The sequence below is a fragment of the Vulpes lagopus genome, chromosome 2, assembly GCF_018345385.1.
Source record: "Vulpes lagopus strain Blue_001 chromosome 2, ASM1834538v1, whole genome shotgun sequence".
Lineage (NCBI taxonomy): Eukaryota > Metazoa > Chordata > Mammalia > Carnivora > Canidae > Vulpes > Vulpes lagopus.
In genome coordinates this window covers 37,079,158-37,096,421 of record NC_054825.1, presented here as the reverse complement: position 1 = coordinate 37,096,421, position 17,264 = coordinate 37,079,158, and the positions used below count along the sequence as shown (strand labels likewise).

At 39.1% G+C, this 17,264-nt stretch overlaps 1 protein-coding gene across 3 annotated transcripts in view; it reads right to left on the bottom strand.

The window, feature by feature from the left end:
- The window catches only part of BMS1 (BMS1 ribosome biogenesis factor), a 53,223-nt gene extending 36,210 nt beyond the window's left edge, over window positions 1-17,013 (bottom strand). For 2 of the 3 annotated variants that reach the window (XM_041744655.1, XM_041744657.1), the window contains exons 1-12: window positions 16,889-17,013; window positions 15,097-15,306; window positions 13,889-14,079; window positions 11,859-11,938; window positions 9,391-9,579; window positions 8,643-8,785; window positions 7,792-7,913; window positions 7,291-7,484; window positions 5,079-5,218; window positions 2,948-3,714; window positions 2,639-2,740; window positions 1,761-1,918 (exon numbers count right to left, since the gene is read on the bottom strand). In XM_041744655.1, coding sequence (XP_041600589.1) covers window positions 1,761-1,918; window positions 2,639-2,740; window positions 2,948-3,714; window positions 5,079-5,218; window positions 7,291-7,484; window positions 7,792-7,913; window positions 8,643-8,785; window positions 9,391-9,579; window positions 11,859-11,938; window positions 13,889-14,079; window positions 15,097-15,272 — 2,262 coding nt within the window. In that variant the 5' untranslated portion in view covers window positions 15,273-15,306; window positions 16,889-17,013. Of the gene's footprint in view, window positions 1-1,760; window positions 1,919-2,638; window positions 2,741-2,947; window positions 3,715-5,078; window positions 5,219-7,290; window positions 7,485-7,791; window positions 7,914-8,642; window positions 8,786-9,390; window positions 9,580-11,858; window positions 11,939-13,888; window positions 14,080-15,096; window positions 15,307-16,619; window positions 16,644-16,888 lie in introns of those variants that run through there. The other variant, XM_041744656.1, reaches the window with a different exon arrangement.
- Window positions 17,014-17,264: the final 251 nt, after the last annotated feature.

Below are 17,264 nucleotides of genomic sequence, written 5' to 3'. Positions count from 1 at the left end.
TTTATCCTGCTCTTACGGAAACTAAGTAACCAAATAGTAGATGAGGGGAAGTTTCTCTTTATAGAAATATTCCAGACAATAAACAGTAATTTGAACAGAATATCACCATTTTACATCCTTAATAAATTAATGGATCCAGGCATTGAAGATCAACAGATTTTAACATCATAAGATGATTTTATGTGCCTCCTAATGCACAAACACCATCATCTAGGAAGCAATCTTCCCCAAAATAAAAACCAAACCTAAATCTAATCAAATCTCTAGATGTCCATAGGGTAGCTACAACCACATGGTTATTTAAATTCTAATGAATTAAGATTAAATAAAACTAAAATAAAATTAAAATTTAGTTCTTCTGTCTTACTAGCTATAAAGTATTCAACAGACGCAAGTAGCCACAATGGATACTCAATGATCTATAGATCATTTCCATTTCCATCATCACAGACAGTTCTATTAGTATTGCTTTGCATCATTTTACAGGAAATACAGAAGAGAACAGCCTGATAAACTGCAAATAAGGATGTAATGCAATCCACAAAAACCAGAATATAAGAAACTCTACACATCAAACACTTAGTTTCTTGAACAAATAAAATATAAGGGGAAAAAAAAGATGGATGGAGGGGACTGTAAATTAAGAAAAAGGAAAGGCACAGTGAAAAATAAACCCCCCAAAATATGATAAAACGGACGATGGTACAAACTTGGAGGATGAAATTATGAAGAAAAGTAAGAAATGATTACCATAAGAATCATGGTTCCTTCTGCAGGGAGGATAGGACTATCACTGGGACAGACACACAGTGGTTACAGGGGTCCTCACCTAGAAATCCATTAACTTAAACAGCTATTTTTATGTAGTTTTCTATAATTTGTATGAAGCTATACTGCAAAAAAAAGTTACATGAAATCTCATAAAGTGCTTAAGTGCTACTCATGAATTAAACCAAGTAATATGGGCAGCCCGGGTGGCTCAGCGGTTTAGCACCACCTTCAGCCCAGGGCGTGATCCTGGAGACCCAGGATCGAGTTCCACGTTGGGCTCCCTGCATGGAGCCTGCTTCTCCCTCTGCCTGTCTCTGCCTCTCTCTCTGTGTCTTTCATGAATAAATAAATAAAATATTAAAAAATAAATAAACCAAGTAATATGATAGTAATCAGGACTCTCTTGAGTGAAATTTAAGCAAAACCAAATGCTCAAAAGAAGCCAGCCTTAAGAACGTCAGAACATTCTAGAAGAGAGAGAGAAAAAAAAAAGAACATTCTAGAAGAGAAAACAGAGGGGCACGAGGTCTAAGAAGGGATTAAGCCTTACAAGTTTGAGAACTCAATAAATTCCAGTGTGACTAAAGAATTGTGAGCAGGGGGAGAAAATTTACCAGTGTCATGGATTTTTTTGTTTACAAATAGTAGAAATTATAAATGTTAACTCAGGGACATGAGGTATATCCTAGTTATAAAACAAAATATTTCAAATAAATGAAAATTTATGTGCAATGCTTCAAAATAAAGATTAACACTACTATCCACATTTCCTTTCTCCATAACATATGCATACAGTCTGCCTAAACTCAAAACACGTTATTGCTTGGAATGCATGAAATATCCAGTCCAATATCTGGGGGAATGTCCTATTATCTTATAAAAATGAAAAGCTAATAATAGGTAGGCATTACTGAAATCACATAATCTTTTTTTAGAGCAATTTTCTGATAGTCTCATAAGTCAAACATATGATACACATTCAACCTTACCTCCTCTAAATCCCAATCATGGGGCGCCTCCACATGAAATCTGGAGCAGTCCAAAGAGTCAAGTTTGTGCTTACATTCTCTTGAAGGCTGACTGACACGAAACAACCCTCCAAGTTCTTCCCTGGTATCACCATCTGCTTCTTCATTATCCTCTGTCACTAAAGAGACCACCATGATGAAAACATGAGAACAAATATTCACCCTAAAGGACCTGGGACTAAGGTTCCCTGTTTGTAGTAGGTAATGTGATGCCCCTGAGTGCATCAGCTACAAAGAAAAGGCCAAGGAACTACTGCTCAATGTGTCTGTAGGACTTAGGCCCTCCTACAAGAAAGCAACAGAGTCCAGTAAGGAAACAGAATGTTGGGGGCTGGGAAAAGGAAGGGGCATTTAAAGGCAGAGCTTTTAATTAGCATAGTTTCTTTTGAAGATGGCAAAGTCTCTAATCACTAAGAGTACTTAGGCAAAACCTGAATAGAATGGAAATCAGTACACAACAATCAGTCAATTCAATGCTCCTAGCTCCCATATACTCTTTTGGCCTTGTTCTAATCAAACAGTAATTGGGAACCACAACATAAAATGCACCACTTTGTTCTTTTCTGGCGCTAAATTCTACCCCCACAAAAAATCTCATGAAGGATTTTGTATGGCAGATATAAAATGACATAATGGAGAGTATTCTCATCAAAAGTTTTATAGCAAGCCCATGAGCTGATGATTAAAAATATCTGCCACATATGGAACTATGACAACCAAGGATATCATATGGATTTCAAAAGTACCACTGAAATCCTCCAACCAATTTCCTCATCTCCTTTCCAGAAAACGGCCTAAGAAACAAAAACGTTTCTAGATCTGAACCAGAGCTCCCTCACCTGTGCCATAAATAAGTTTTCGAAGGTTTGGAGTTGCTTGTTGCTGCCTCAGAAAGGCCTCAGCTGCCTTCCTGGAAAGGTCTTCCTTCCACTTGAGGGCACCTGAAAGGACCAATGCCAACATCGGTTAGGTGTGTTTATCTGTCCTTTCTGCTTCAAGCTGACTACTCATTCATCCTCAAATCCTTCTGAGTGCAATATTTGAAAAGTTAACAAAATCTCCAAAACAGCAGACTTCCAAATGTAGACATTCTATTTGTAGAACATTTTCAGTGCCAAGTTCACAAGTTACATTAAATTTAAGCATACCTGAAGTTTCTGTGGAATAGTCGTTTTCTTCCTTGTAATCTTCTTCCTCTTTGAGTAAGTCTTCGACATCACTGGTCTCACCAATTAAGTTCTCTGACCCCAGTCTCTGATCACCAGCCACTTGAGAAGACTTTGGGAACTTTTTCCTAATAACCTCTTCATTTTCTGAATCCTCTTCCTCTGTATTGAGAGAGGAGCTTTCCTCAGTTTCATCTTCAGATGCAAATGCCTCTTCAGCTGTGCAATGGCCTGAATCTGAAATGGCAAGGGTTGCTTTGTTGACTGGCAAAGAACTCTCCAGATTCAAACTCTTACTCAAGCCATTAGTTTGTAAAAGTCCTGCTTTACTATAGTCTCCAACAACTTTAGATTCTGAAATATCCCTCTCTTCTGCAGGGGAATCCTCTTCTTCACTGCTTTCATCAGCTTCCTCTGCTTCTCCTTCATCCTCTGAGCTTCTCTCAAGGTCATCATCACTGTCAGCAAATGCTGGCAAATCTGCCTCGAGGTCTTCTTCCATCTCCTGGAGTCTCTGGCGTTTGACACCTTTTTCCCTTGCATACATCATATCCATCATTTCGGTATCTGCTTCATCTTCTGTTTCATCATCACTACAGCTATCATCCAACTTGTCCCCTTCAGACATTTCTTCATCATCTTCATCATTACTATCTCCAGACTCATCTTCTTCATCTCCAAAAATGGCTTTCCGACGCACGCGACCAGTTTTCAAATCCACCTGCTTTTCCTCTTTTGGCATCCACTGCCTATATTACCACGTAAGTACAAAATAATTCAATTTGTACAGTAACTGGCTATGCTAGACATGGCAAGTCAATAATTATGCAAATAGAAGATAATATCAAGGAATGCTAAGGTTTTAAATAACATAGCACAGAAAAGAATGATTTGATAAACACTGGAATAGATAATAAGCAAACTCATGAAACAGTTCCCTCATCTTCAAAAGAACTTATAGAGAATAAAGAGGTAACCTTTAAATAACAAAAGTGTGGGACGCCTGGGTGGCTCAGTGGTGGAGCATCGGCCTTCAGCTCAGGGTGTGATCTTAGGATCCAGGATCAAGTCCCACATCAGGCTCCCCACAGGGAGCCTGCTTCTCCCTTTGCCTATGTCTCTGCCTCTCTCTCTGTCTCTCTCATGAATAAATGAACAAAATCTTTTAAATAAATAAATAAATAAATGTATGTCTAACATTAGGGAAAAACTGCTCTAAAGGACAGTGAATGTTTGATCAATCTTTTTAGAAGACTAATCATTTCCAAATTGAAACAGATGATCCTTAAATGACTGACTCCAGATCTAAGGCAAGGAAGGTACAAAGTTAAGCCTGGAATACCCTATTGTTTCAGAAAGCTAGGAAATGCTCAAAGGCTAACAAGGAAGTGCCAAAAGGACACACAAGACAGACTGAAGGAACAATCTAGGCATCAGAAAGAACAATAATAATGGGGTAACAAATGGAATTTTTTAAAAAGTCAATTAGTCAACAGTGATCTTACAATAAAGGGGTAGAAGTGAGAACTTCTTGTTAAAGAATGTCAATTAACAAACGTAGAAAGAATAACACATTAAGAATACTGTACTTATCGTCTATATCATTTGCTAGTTACAGGGCAGCAGATAAATTTTTCCAAAAATGTTCCTTTGTTTATATACATTTATGATAAATTATAAACTAGAAACTGAAAATAATAAGTTCAATCATTTTCAGGCTGATTTTTATTAGGAGTCACACATAAACCACTAAATAAAACCAAAACACCATCTGAATAAGCTTCCTTACTCTGCTGGGACTAGTATTTGGCCACTAAAAGAAAGCCAAGTAAGAAACCAAAAGCAACTTATAGAAAATATTTTGTGATATGTAAGGAATATTCTGGTCTGCCAAAAACTGAATCCTATATAATATTTCAAGAATATTTCCATGTAAGGTCACATAACTGAAAAGCCCTCAGAAACATGTGTATGTATAAAACAAAGCAAAAACAACGAACAAAAAAACTTGGAATGAATCCCACTAAAATGTTATTTATGGCAGAATGATAGGTGATATAACTTCTATAATATAATATTTTTTTATGAAAAACCAAAAAAATGGCAAACTTACCCTTGATTATCTATATCTTCTGAGCCCAGTGGTTTGGAATCAGAAAAAAGTGTCACTCTACTTGAAGCCATCTTGGCATCAATAGTGGAATGGGTGGAAATGAGACTCTGTACCAGTTCATGGGTGGGCCTCACCTCGTCCTGTCAAGGCCACCAAGAAAGGGAAAGTGAGGAACATACAAGAATTCTGAAGAGGGACATACTGGTTTCAATCAGTTTCTCAAAATTATCCTAAACATGGTTCCTGAAAACATTTTCTATTGCCTCAAAAAAAAAAATCTTAAAGTCTAAATTTGACCTCTGTCTTCATTAAACTTTCCCAAAGTTCATAGAGTATACAACCTGGTAACCTATACACTTAGCTAGAAAAACCTTAAGCGCCAATGCTAATAAACATTTAGTTTGTCCAATATTCCACTGCCAAATAAAGAAATGAAAATTCATTTTTTTAAAAATCCAAAATTTTCACTTCAAGGAATTTACTGCATAGAAAATCTCTCCAGGGATCCCTGGGTGGCGCAGCGGTTTGGCGCCTGCCTTTGGCCCAGGGCACGATCCTGGAGACCCGGGATCGAATCCCACGTCGGGCTCCTGGGGCATGGAGCCTGCTTCTCCCTCTGCCTATGTCTCTGCCTCTGTCTCTCTCTCTCTCTGTGTGACTATCATAAATAAATAAAAATTAAAAAAAAAAAAAAAAAAGAAAATCCCTCCCAATGACCAAAACGACCAAAACCTCATATTTGAGGGTGCCAACTGCAGCAATGTTAAAAACAAGGGGAAGTAGGGGTAAACTACCCCCGTCCAGATTTCCAAGGGTTGGGTTGGTTCAATAAATAAGGTTTATCCAGACAATGAAATACCACACAGCTATAACAAAGACCAAAGCAGCTCTATCAATACTAATAGGGAGCAATGGGATCACATATTCTTAGGTGCCCCTCAAAAGTTGCAAGAGCATTTAAAGTTGGAGCCCATATAAAAAGTATTATGGGGTACTTGGGTGGCTCAGTCACCCAACTCTTGATCTCAGCTCAGGTCTTGACCTCAGAGTTGTGAGTTCAAGCTCTGTTTTGGGCTCAGGTGGGAACCCTACTTAAAAAAATTTAAAAATAAAATAAAGAAATATTACTTCTCTCTCTCTCACAGACACACAAAGACCATACATATGGATACAAATACATGGTATTTACATATAATATTTCAATAATCTAAATATGTAATAAATAGATAAATATGTAAATATTTACAGAAAAAAAAAAGAAATAGGCCAAAGAAAGCTAGAAAACACACTGATATTATCTAGGCATACCTTAGAGATATTTTGAGTTTGGTTCTAAACCACCACAATAAAACAAGTCAAATGAATTTTTTTAGTTTCCCAGTACATATAAAAACTATGTTTATACTATAATCTATTAAGTATACAATAGCATTATATCTAAAAATGTACATACCAGAGAAAATGAGTGAAAATATCAGTGAGGGTGACAAAACATGAGAGACACCTAACTCTGGGAAATGAACAAGGGGTAGTGGAAGGGGAGGTGGGCAGGGGTTGGGGTGACTGGGTGATGGCCATTGAGGGGGGCACTTGGCGGGATGAGCACTGGGTGTTATGCTACATGCTGGCAAATTGAACTCCAATAAAAAAATAAAAATAAAAATAAATGTACATACCTTAATTAAAAAATATTTTATTATTAAAAAACGCCAATCATTATTTGAGGCTGCAGTGAGAGCTCATCATTTAGGACAGATACTATAATAAATATAATAATAATGAAAACATTTGAAATATTGTTAGAATTAACATTATGTGACAGAGAAACACAAAGTGAGCAAATGCCTTTGAAAAAAAGGCACCAGCAGACTTATTCGATACAAGGCTGCCACAAACCTTCAATGTGTAAAAAAGGCAATATTGGCGAAACGCAATAAAGCGAAGGACAATAAAATGAGGTATTCTTGTATAAAGAGAGAGACAGAAAGTACAAGCACCAAACTGCCTGCAATGCTCCCACTAAAAGACCTAGGATCCCGTGTGTCTTGGCAACAGAATGGAGAACATGACTTTTACTTTCTGCCTGGCGCAATTAAGTATTTTGTACATTTACAATGTACATTGTAGCTTTTACCAAATACAAATAAAATGTTTCAGTATATAAAAGCTGAAGTACATTACAGTACATTACTTCCTACGACTTTCCTCTCACCAATTCCTGGAAGCCATGGCTGCCACCAAGATCAACATAGACAGCATCTTTGTCATAGAGCACACCACCAACTCCAGACAGAGGTGCGTAAACCAACTTCTCCTTCTCATTTAAACAGCGCTTCTTTTGTTGTTCAGGAAGTGCACAGGGGTCCGGGAGGAAACTGACATCACTCACAGCAAAATCTCCTACACCTGGAAGACAGAGGAAGATAGCTTCAGATACAAGTTTATCAACTATCAACAAAAGTAGCCCCCAGTTGGAAGGCTTCAACCACAAGTGTATTGTTGGTTACTGGCACTGTGCCTCTCTAACTAACCAACATCATCAGAACAGAGGAGATCTGGTCAACTCAACTTTGCTAGCTGAGTCAGAGCTGAGTCTTAAAACTTCTAGCAATGTTGCTCTATCTTGTTTGGCCATTTTTCAGTTTTCCTGAGAAATGAAGTAAGTCATCTCACAAGTTCTACAAATTTGGTACATTTTACAACAAAAGGATACCTGGCATGTGAATTTGGCTTTTATTTTTCAAGTGTGCTCCTCTTAAATAACCATAAAGAGACACCTTTCGGTCACATTTGATATTTGTTCGAATATCTTCTGGGTTTGTCAAATCTTCCATCCTAGAAAAATAAAACCCAATCATATGGCAGAAATAAATGTCAAAATTTTTGCATCTCCCTTCACGTGTCAAAGACTAGTCAAATTCACTAGTTCACTAAACACAGTGTTCAGAAACTTCTAGGGAATACAGAAGGAAGGAAGCACAGTTCACCATCTACCAAAAGAAAAGAAGCAAACACAGGATTCACTGCTCTTAGGCTCTATATAATATACATGCTGTAAGACACCAAAAAGTGAAAATAACATGCATCTGGGGTTAAGGAAGAGATGAAAACACACCCATAAAAACCCTTTATGGGAGAGGATTAAGCTTTGATCTGGGTTTTTGGTGTGCCTTGGATTCTGGCAAGTAGAGAAAGGGATTACAGGCTGAGAAAACAGTATGAAAAAAAATATAAAGGAAAGAAAGCCCAGGGTATGTCTGGGTGACTGGAGCACCATGGTCTAAAGACATGATCACTGAAGATTAAGATGAAAAAGCAGGATAAGACCATCTTATGTAGCCTTAAATGCTTCAAAAACCTCACATATTTCTAAACATTTCATACTTTACTCCTGAAGCCAGTGCATCTTTAGGTAATCATACAAAAAAGGAGGTATTTCCAACTACATTTCTCCCTCAGTATTCAAAAAGAAGTACAAAATAAGCTCTCTTATTGTTCTTTTTCTAACCTTTGCAGCTTTGAAATACATGGGCCAGGAAGAAAAACTTTACATGCACTTTTTACCTGTCTGCTAGGATATAAGGATGAGAGGTTTGCCACGTAAGAGGCCTAAATTTCATTACTGTAATAAAACGGCCCAGATTGTGAATTTCTTGGTTTTGATATTCTCCATGTACCATTCCAGAAAGGTAGAACAGCTTGGCACCCTAAACATTAAAAAAACAAAAAATTAAATTTCAATTAAATTCTTGTCATACTACATCAAATAAAGACCTCTAAATAAGAAGCAATCCTAAGGCAGACTTCTAGCAAGCCACTTATTATTAATGCTTCCCAAACTTCTTGTTGGGACTTAAGAAAGGCAACACTGCCAAAACACTTAGCTTCAAGACTGTCTCCAGTCAAATGATGGCATCTATCTGGAGTATTACACAGAGAGAGCAGTGAGTCTTCTGGGCACAGAAAAAATTCTATGACCAATGGGCCACAGCAGCATGCAGGGGAGGGTGGAGTGGCAGTATGTGTGCACTATAGCTCCTAGTCCTGCAACTAGGAGAAACTTTGGATAAACTATTAAACAATCATAAATCTAAAACACTTAGAGCCAGGTACTGCCTGGTGCTAGGGAGCTACAAAGACAAATGAGACACACCAAGAGTTCTGAAATACAGACTATTTTGAGGAAATATTGCAGGGACTATGAACAGATATATGCCATAGGTGAATCCTGAAGCGATGTTTATAAATCTATCCTACTTATTTTTTTTGAAAGATTATAGTATTAGTATTCAAAAATTAATTCTCTTCCTACCGGGTAGACTTCTGTCCAGAACCTGTGTTTTAATCGCTTCTTTGTCTTCTTCAGTTGCTTATTATACTTGAAGGAATCTAAGTGAGTGAGAATGCCCATAATTTTGGGAAAGCCATGTACTTGACAGATGTTTAGAAACTCAAATGTTTCCATTTCAAACCCAAAGCTGGCATCTATAAGCATCAGAACCTAAAACAGAAAACAGAATTACTCAAGGAAGCTACTCAAAACAGACCATAAGCAAACTACGGACTATGGGCCAAATCTGACCCATAACCTGTTCTATAACTAAAATTTCACTGGAACACAGCCATATTATTTATGTTTTTTTTTTTTTTAAGATTTTATTTATTTATTCATGAGAGACACAGAGAGAAAGAGAGAGAGAGGTAGAGACACAGGCAGAGGAAGAAGCAGGCTCCATGCAGGGAGCCTGACGTGGGACTCGATCCTGGTCTTCAGGATCACACCCTGGGCCAACGGCGGCACTAAACCGCTGAGCCACCAGGGCTGCCCATATTATTTATGTATTGTCTACAACTGTGTTTGCACTATAACTACAAAGTTAAGCATTTGCAAGAGAAACCATGACCCCAAAGCTTAAGATATTTACCATCTGGCCCTTTACAGAAAGTTTCCCAATTCCTACTCTAGACTAAATGAAATGATTAGGGATCATTTTGATAAGAGAAAATACCACCTTTTGACTTTCTCTAAAAGGCAAGCATGAGACAATATCCACCACAATATAAATTTCCACTTCAGGGATCCCTGGATGGCTCAGTGGTTTGGTGCCTGCCTTCGGCCCAGGGTGTGATTCTGGAGTCCCGGGATAGAGTCCCACATCGGGCTCGCTGCATGGAGCCTGCTCCATTTGACACCATAAAGTGCCAAGGGGCAAGCAATTCGTTATAGAAACAGTACAGGTGTCAACAGGCCCTTAGATGACAACCTTGTCAATTAAAGACAAATGAAGCCTATATATTATTCCTTCTATGCACATACACACACACACACACAAATCCATGTACTGTTACACACCTTTGCTATGACTTAGGAGGCTTTATGACAACCCAGAGCAATCAACATAAAACAGGTTAAATAAATTATGGTACATGCAATAGAATACTTAAGAAAGAATGAGGTTGAACTATACTACTTATATACATTTAAGACATTGAGTGAAAAAAAGCAAAGTACAGAATAGTATGTATAATAAAGTATGTGCTTTATGAGGGATGAATGTGTATTCATATACGTATCTAGAATATTGCTTTAAGGGAAACTAAGAGATTAGGGGTCAGAGTAGGGAAGAGAAAAAAAGCACTGTACTCTGTAATATAGTTTGAATATTTTACCAAATGCATGGTTTCCTTTTTAAGTCTTAAAAAGATGTATATGAAAGACATCTTTCTTAACATGTCTATGCTTTTAAAATTAGGGACTCCATAAACTATTTTAATCATTTCAAAAACACAAGATTTAATAAGTTTATACTATTTTATGTTGACAATTGACACTTATTTCTATTAATAGTAGCATTATATGTTCAAAATTTGAATGTCATTGAGTTTTCTGATATTAGAATGGCATAGCTATAACATCTACATTAAATTACTTTTTATTTTGTATCTTAGGAGACTTCCTGGGCCAAAGGACAAAATCTGTAGCTGTTTGTCACCAGTTTTTTAGAAATTGTTGAACCAAAAAACAAACCACCTCTGTTACCCCACTCTTCCTAATCAATATGGCTTTTTTCTTAGATTTATTTTTGCTAATTTAAAATGTAATTAATGAACACTACCATTCAATGCAATCAAAGTTGCACGATTTCCATATGCTATGTGCTGTCTAGATTTTCTATTATAAACCCTGACAACTTCTCAAAGGCAACTCATGTACTTACTTTGTCACAATCATTAAGAACTGGAGGTTCTGGCACCACCAAGAGTAAAGTTCCCTTCCTTAGACAAACTACTTAACTTCTAGGGCCTCAATTTCATCCTATGTAAACTGGAGATAATAATACCTACTTACCTCCAAAGCATATTGGGGGATTTAATGAGCGAAATGTCGAGAAAGGTGTTAGTGCAGTACCTTGTAAGGGTCCAAGAAATGGTCCTACTATTATATGTTTTTATGTACATATGTCTATCTGTATTAATTAACTACGTTTGTTAAAGGATTTTTCTCTACTTTCAGAGTTGAGACTACATTCCATTGTGCACATTCCATTTTTATTATAACAATATCACCATCAACCTCATCATCAATTCAAACACATCTATAGTATCCCTGATTATATTCATCATCCCTTTAATAATCCTAAGTCTTTCTTTCCTTCAAATGGGATCCTGATTATATTCATCATCCCTTTAATAATCCTAAGTCTTTCTTTCCTTCAAATGGGATAATCTACCACACTGCTAAATCCTCATTAGAAATTCACACTGCTCCCACTGACTTACCAAATCTGCCACTTTAGCCAGATCAATCATCATGTTAATGTCACACCCACATTCAATAATGGTGAGTCTGCGCTTTTTACCTGTAAGTAAAGAGATAAGATTTTAGTTTTTTTCTTTAAATATTTTATTTATTTATTTGAAAGAGAAAGCACGCACACTAGCAAGGGGAAGAGCGGAGGGAGAGGGAAAGATAGAATCTCAGGCAGACTGCATTGAATGTGGAACCCCAAACAGGGCCCAGTCTCATAACTCTGAGATTATGACCTGAGCCTAAATCAAGAGTCAGATGCTTAACTGACTGAGCCGCCCAAGGACCCCCTGAAACAAGACTTTTGAAAAATCTTGAAAAAATAGGGCAGCCCGGGTGGCTCAGAGGTTTAGCGCCTTCAGCCCAGGGCCTGATCCTGGAGACCCGGGATCAAGTCCCACATTGGGCTCCCTGCACGGAGCCTGCTTCTCCCTCTGTCTGTGTCTCTGGCTCTCTCTCCCTGTCTCTCTCATGAATAAATAAAATCTTTTAAAAATAAATAAACAAAAATTAAAACCTTGAAAAAATATGATCCATTTACTCTAATTACCATTTTAAGTTGTATCCAGTAAAGCACAATATACACTTACAGGAATATGCCAGGAGTTCATTTTTATAGGAGCAAACTGATAAATACCATCTTGGTTTTCTTGCTATGTTCCCTAATTTTAAAATAGTATCAAAAGTCTATCCACATGAATAAAGTGCTCAAGCAGGTACAATTCTGACTGGAATGGGCAGACAAGCAAGCTCCGTGGTGATTGTGATCCTGCTGGTAAGCACAGGAGGCCAACACTTCTATCTTTATCAAAATTTTGCATGTTCTTACTAGAGCTAAAAACATCCTCAAACCTAACGTAAGAGAAATCTCCATGGAACAATTGTTATTTCAAAATTACCTTAAAAGTAATCAGTCTACGACTCTTGATCATAGAGTTGTGAGTTCAAGCCCCATGTTGGGAATAGAGTTTACTTTAAACAAATAAAAGTGGGGCACCTGCCTATCTCAGTCAGTGGAGCATGTGACTCTTTGATCCCCAAGTCAGGAGTTCAAGCCCCACACTGGGGATAGAGTTCACTTAAAAAAAAATTAAAAAGTCAGTAAAAATAACAGTAATGCCTTTAAGATCAAGAAAAGCTTTGGGGTGCCTGGGTAGCTCAGGTGGTTAAGTGTTCAGCTCTTGGTTTTGGCTCAGGTCATGATCTTGGAGTCCTGGGATTGAGCCTTGCATCAGGCTCTGCACTCAGCAGGGAACCTGCTTGAAAGATTCTCTCCCTCTGCCCCTGCTCCACTTGCTCTTAAATGCTGCTCTCTCTCTAAGATAAATAATCTTTAAAAAAAAAAAAAAGAAGAAAAAGAAGAAAGAAAAAGAAAAGCCTCAATCCAACTATAGCATTGCTATAATAAATTTCAGGGCTTAGACAGTTGAGCATGTGACTCTTGATCTTGGGGTTGTGAGTTTAAACTCCACGTTGGGTAGAGAAATTACTTAATAATAAAACCTTAAAAAAAAAGGGGGGGGAAAATTCAGATTCTTCCATTACCATTTTGGGATTTTTTTTTTTTTCATCTTCCCTCAAACAGAAAGGTCACCATCTCCCAGAACAGGCAAATTCTCACAGAAAAAGAGGAAAACCCCCTCATTTCCCTAACGATATGGCCTTATGAGGGCAAGTAGGTATGCCTGACACACAGCAGATACTCACTACCTGTTAAAGAAAGGTGATCACTATGACCAACCCAGGTTGCCCAGGCCTGCCAAACCTTTCAGAGGAACACACCTGGCAAATCCATATAGCAGTCCAAATAAGGTGTACATCTACATCATTGTTATATCTAGAATCTATCCTTTTCTTAAACTATAGCCAACTTAGTAGTACAGGAAAGGTAATAAAGTGAGAACATTACTTCAATATTTACCAGTCAAGAAAATGTTCGACAAAGATATGCCTGTCCCTCAGACGACACATGCCCAATCAGCCTGAGGTAGTAGACTCCTACCTGACACGATTGTTACAGGGCCTCTGATCTCTGTCAGTTTCTGCCTGGTGAAGTTCCGAATGAGGCACTGGATCAAAGTGCTCTTTCCAACTTTTGGAGGTCCCATCACCACCACCACTATTGGTGGGGGCTCTAATGGAGTTCGATCAACCACTGGAATGTGATGCTTTTTTGTCTTCAAATCCTGAGTCCTATTTGTAAAAAGAAAGAAAAAGTATATCAATTTTTAAAATACAAAAGGCACGGGATCCCTGCGTGGTGCAGCGGTTCGGCGCCTGCCTTTGGCCCAGGGCGCGATCCTGGAGACCCGGGATCGAGTCCCACATCGGGCTCCTGGTGCATGGAGCCTGCTTCTCCCTCTGCCTGTGTCTCTGCCTCTCTCTCTCTCTCTCTCTCTCTCTCTCTCTCTGTAACTATCATAAATAAATAATAATAATAAAAATTTTTTTTTAAAATACAAAAGGCATCATCCTTGTAAGTAAAGTGATCTTTAAAGACCACAGAAAAGACAATATGGATACAATTAACTTGTTAACTTCTAGACCTAATCCAAATAACCCCTTCAGTAAACATATAACAGATTTACTTCAACAGTACAGAGAATTTTAAAACTACACACACCTTAAATCTGATTGCTTCATTAACTGACTATTATAATAGTTAACTAAACTATTAGTTGACTAAACTATTATAATAGTTTAAAAAAGAAAAGATAAACATGCAGGCAGTGTATCATAGTGAATAAAAGCAGAATCTTTGGAATTAAATTTGGCTATTAGAGTTTAATTCAATAATGTTTAAAGTACATATAACAAAAACTTATTAAATAAAGCTATTTATTACATTATTATATAAAACATATCCAGAAAAAAACACAAGCACACCTATTACCATAGAAACTGTTTAAAGTTTACAATATTTCTTTCTTTCTGTCTCTCTCTCTCTAGTAGACCTCAGGCACAGTGTGGGGCCCAATGTGGGGCTTGAACTCACAGCCCTGAGATCAAGACCTGAGCAGAGATCAAGAGTTGAACGCTTAACAAACTGAGCCACCCAAGTGCCCCGCTCACATTTTAGTAAAAGGAGTATGGCATGCATCTTCAAGTCCTTCAAAGCTGTTAGACTCATAAATCCAAACATAATCTAGGCAGGCTCCTACTGCTTAAAAAAAGTAAATGGAGGAGCAACTAGACTCCTGATAAGCATACCTGTGAAAGGATCGAGCCATCCGCACAGCAGACTGGACTGCAAAAGCTTTGGGGTTTCTCTTCCGGGCATCTTCCTCATCTCCAAGTTGGAGATCCTGCAGATGCCGTTTCTTTTTCTTCTCAGCTTTGGGCCCACTGTGTTTCTTTCTGTGTTTCTTCTGGTCCTTAGTCTCCATAGTGACTTTTTACCAATTTACAAGTAACTCTAACCTACATTGATGAGGCAAGGGTGGGGGAGGGGGCAGTGAAGAGGGGAGAGAGGGGGAAGCATTTTACAATCTAGAAACACCCAAGAAAAAACGGTACTTTTCTTATTTCTTTATTAAGAGATATGTATTCCAGCAACAAGGATAGAAACTGCTTCATACTATCCCCAGTTTCATTTCTCTGTTATGCTATACAGCAGATTTGTTAGTTACTTCTGCTTAAGTTACTTTTTATTCATTTTAAGTGTCTATATCAGCACTATTTCTGCAATGATAGAAATACTCTTTACATAAACTTTTCAACACAGTGGCCACTAACCACATGTGGCTTCTGAGAACTTAAAATGTACCCAGTGAAACTGAGAAACTGACACTGAAATTGTACTTAATCTTAATTCCATTCTAAATTTAAATAGTCATATGTGACTAGGAGTTTCCATGCTGGACAGCTCAGCCCAAAATTTCAACTGGACTAAAGAAGTGGTTTCCAAACTTAAACTATCTTTAAGATACTTAAGTTTAAAAAACTAAAGCATTTTAATAATCCTCCAACATGACGGCATGCGTTGCCTTTAGTACCTGTTTATTCTGTAAAACTTTTAAATTATAATAATCATTTATATACATCTTAAAAATCAGTTAACATCTAGCTGTGTGACATACGGTTGGTTATGGGTGTTGCCTGGGGACCACATGGATTTGCAGAAACCCTTGCAAACATTTTTCTGAGGGTCCCTGAAATTCATGGCCCATAAACTGAGAACCACTGTATTAGTGACTTTTCTTAGGAAACTAGACTGCATACAATCTGAGCGCTTGGCCAATTAAAAAAGAAAGAAAAAAGAAATAGGAAAAGAAACTAAGAAAAAAGTCGCTTCTTTCATTTAAGGTACCGAATTAATTTCAATAAGTATTTGTGTCTGCCTATGATGTACTAGGCGTGGTGTGAGGAAAGGACAACTGTGATCCGACTAGCGAGGAAACAAACGCAAATTAGCATTTCCGGGCGGGCCGTGCAGTCAAGGGCCCAGGAGCGGGCTGCGCTCGGACCAGTCAGACATCCCACCCGCGCAAATACAAAGTCCACACATACCGGCATAGTGTCAAGAAAGACTATCCAAGAGTTAGGAGAGCCGAGTTCTAGGAACACCTTCAAACTAAACAGCTTTGTGGTTTCGGGGCATTATTTTTTTTTTCTCCACCCACCACATTTTAGTCCCAAATCTGTACCGACACTTTTCTCTCTTTCTTGGGGGGCGAGGAGAGAGCTGGGGAAAACAGCTTGGAATCAACAGATGTGGCTCAGCTCTGAGTCACCTGCTCGGACTATCCCGCCAAGAAACGATCCCGCTCCTCTCCCTGCCACCTCCCGACCCGGTCCGGACTCCAGGCACCAATGCACGGAGCTACTCCAACGACCTCGGCGCACGTCTCCGGCAGGTAGTAGGCGGGGCTGCCCAGTGCCTGAACGCTCTTCGGGGGGCAAAGACTGTCCCGGCAGACCGTGCCGAGCACGACTCGCAAACCCTCGGGGCCCAGGCCCCGGGACCCTCCCGCCCCCGCCTCCTCTGGCCCGTGGCCGTTACCGAGTTCACAACCGCTGCTCCTCAGGCCCGCATGGACAGCGCCGGAAGCGGAAATGCGCCCTACGCGCGGACTCTCCACGCCGGCAGGAAACAAGAAAGCTGAAGAAAAGAGCCCGACGAAAGGACGACTCGCGGGGGGGCCGGAAGGGAGGCTTCGGATTGGCTGAGGACGGGCGCAGGCGACGACTGCGCCTGCGCGAGCCCCGCCCCGGCCGCCCCGCCAATCCCCGCCAATCCCCGCCGGGCGCCGCAGACTCGGTCGGGGCTCCGAGCGGCGTTCGCCGTGCGACCCCGGGTACCCCCGGCGCCGGTTCCTTGTTGGAGGACGGAGGACGAGGTAACCTATGTAGTCTCGGTCAGCCGGCGTCTTGACGGC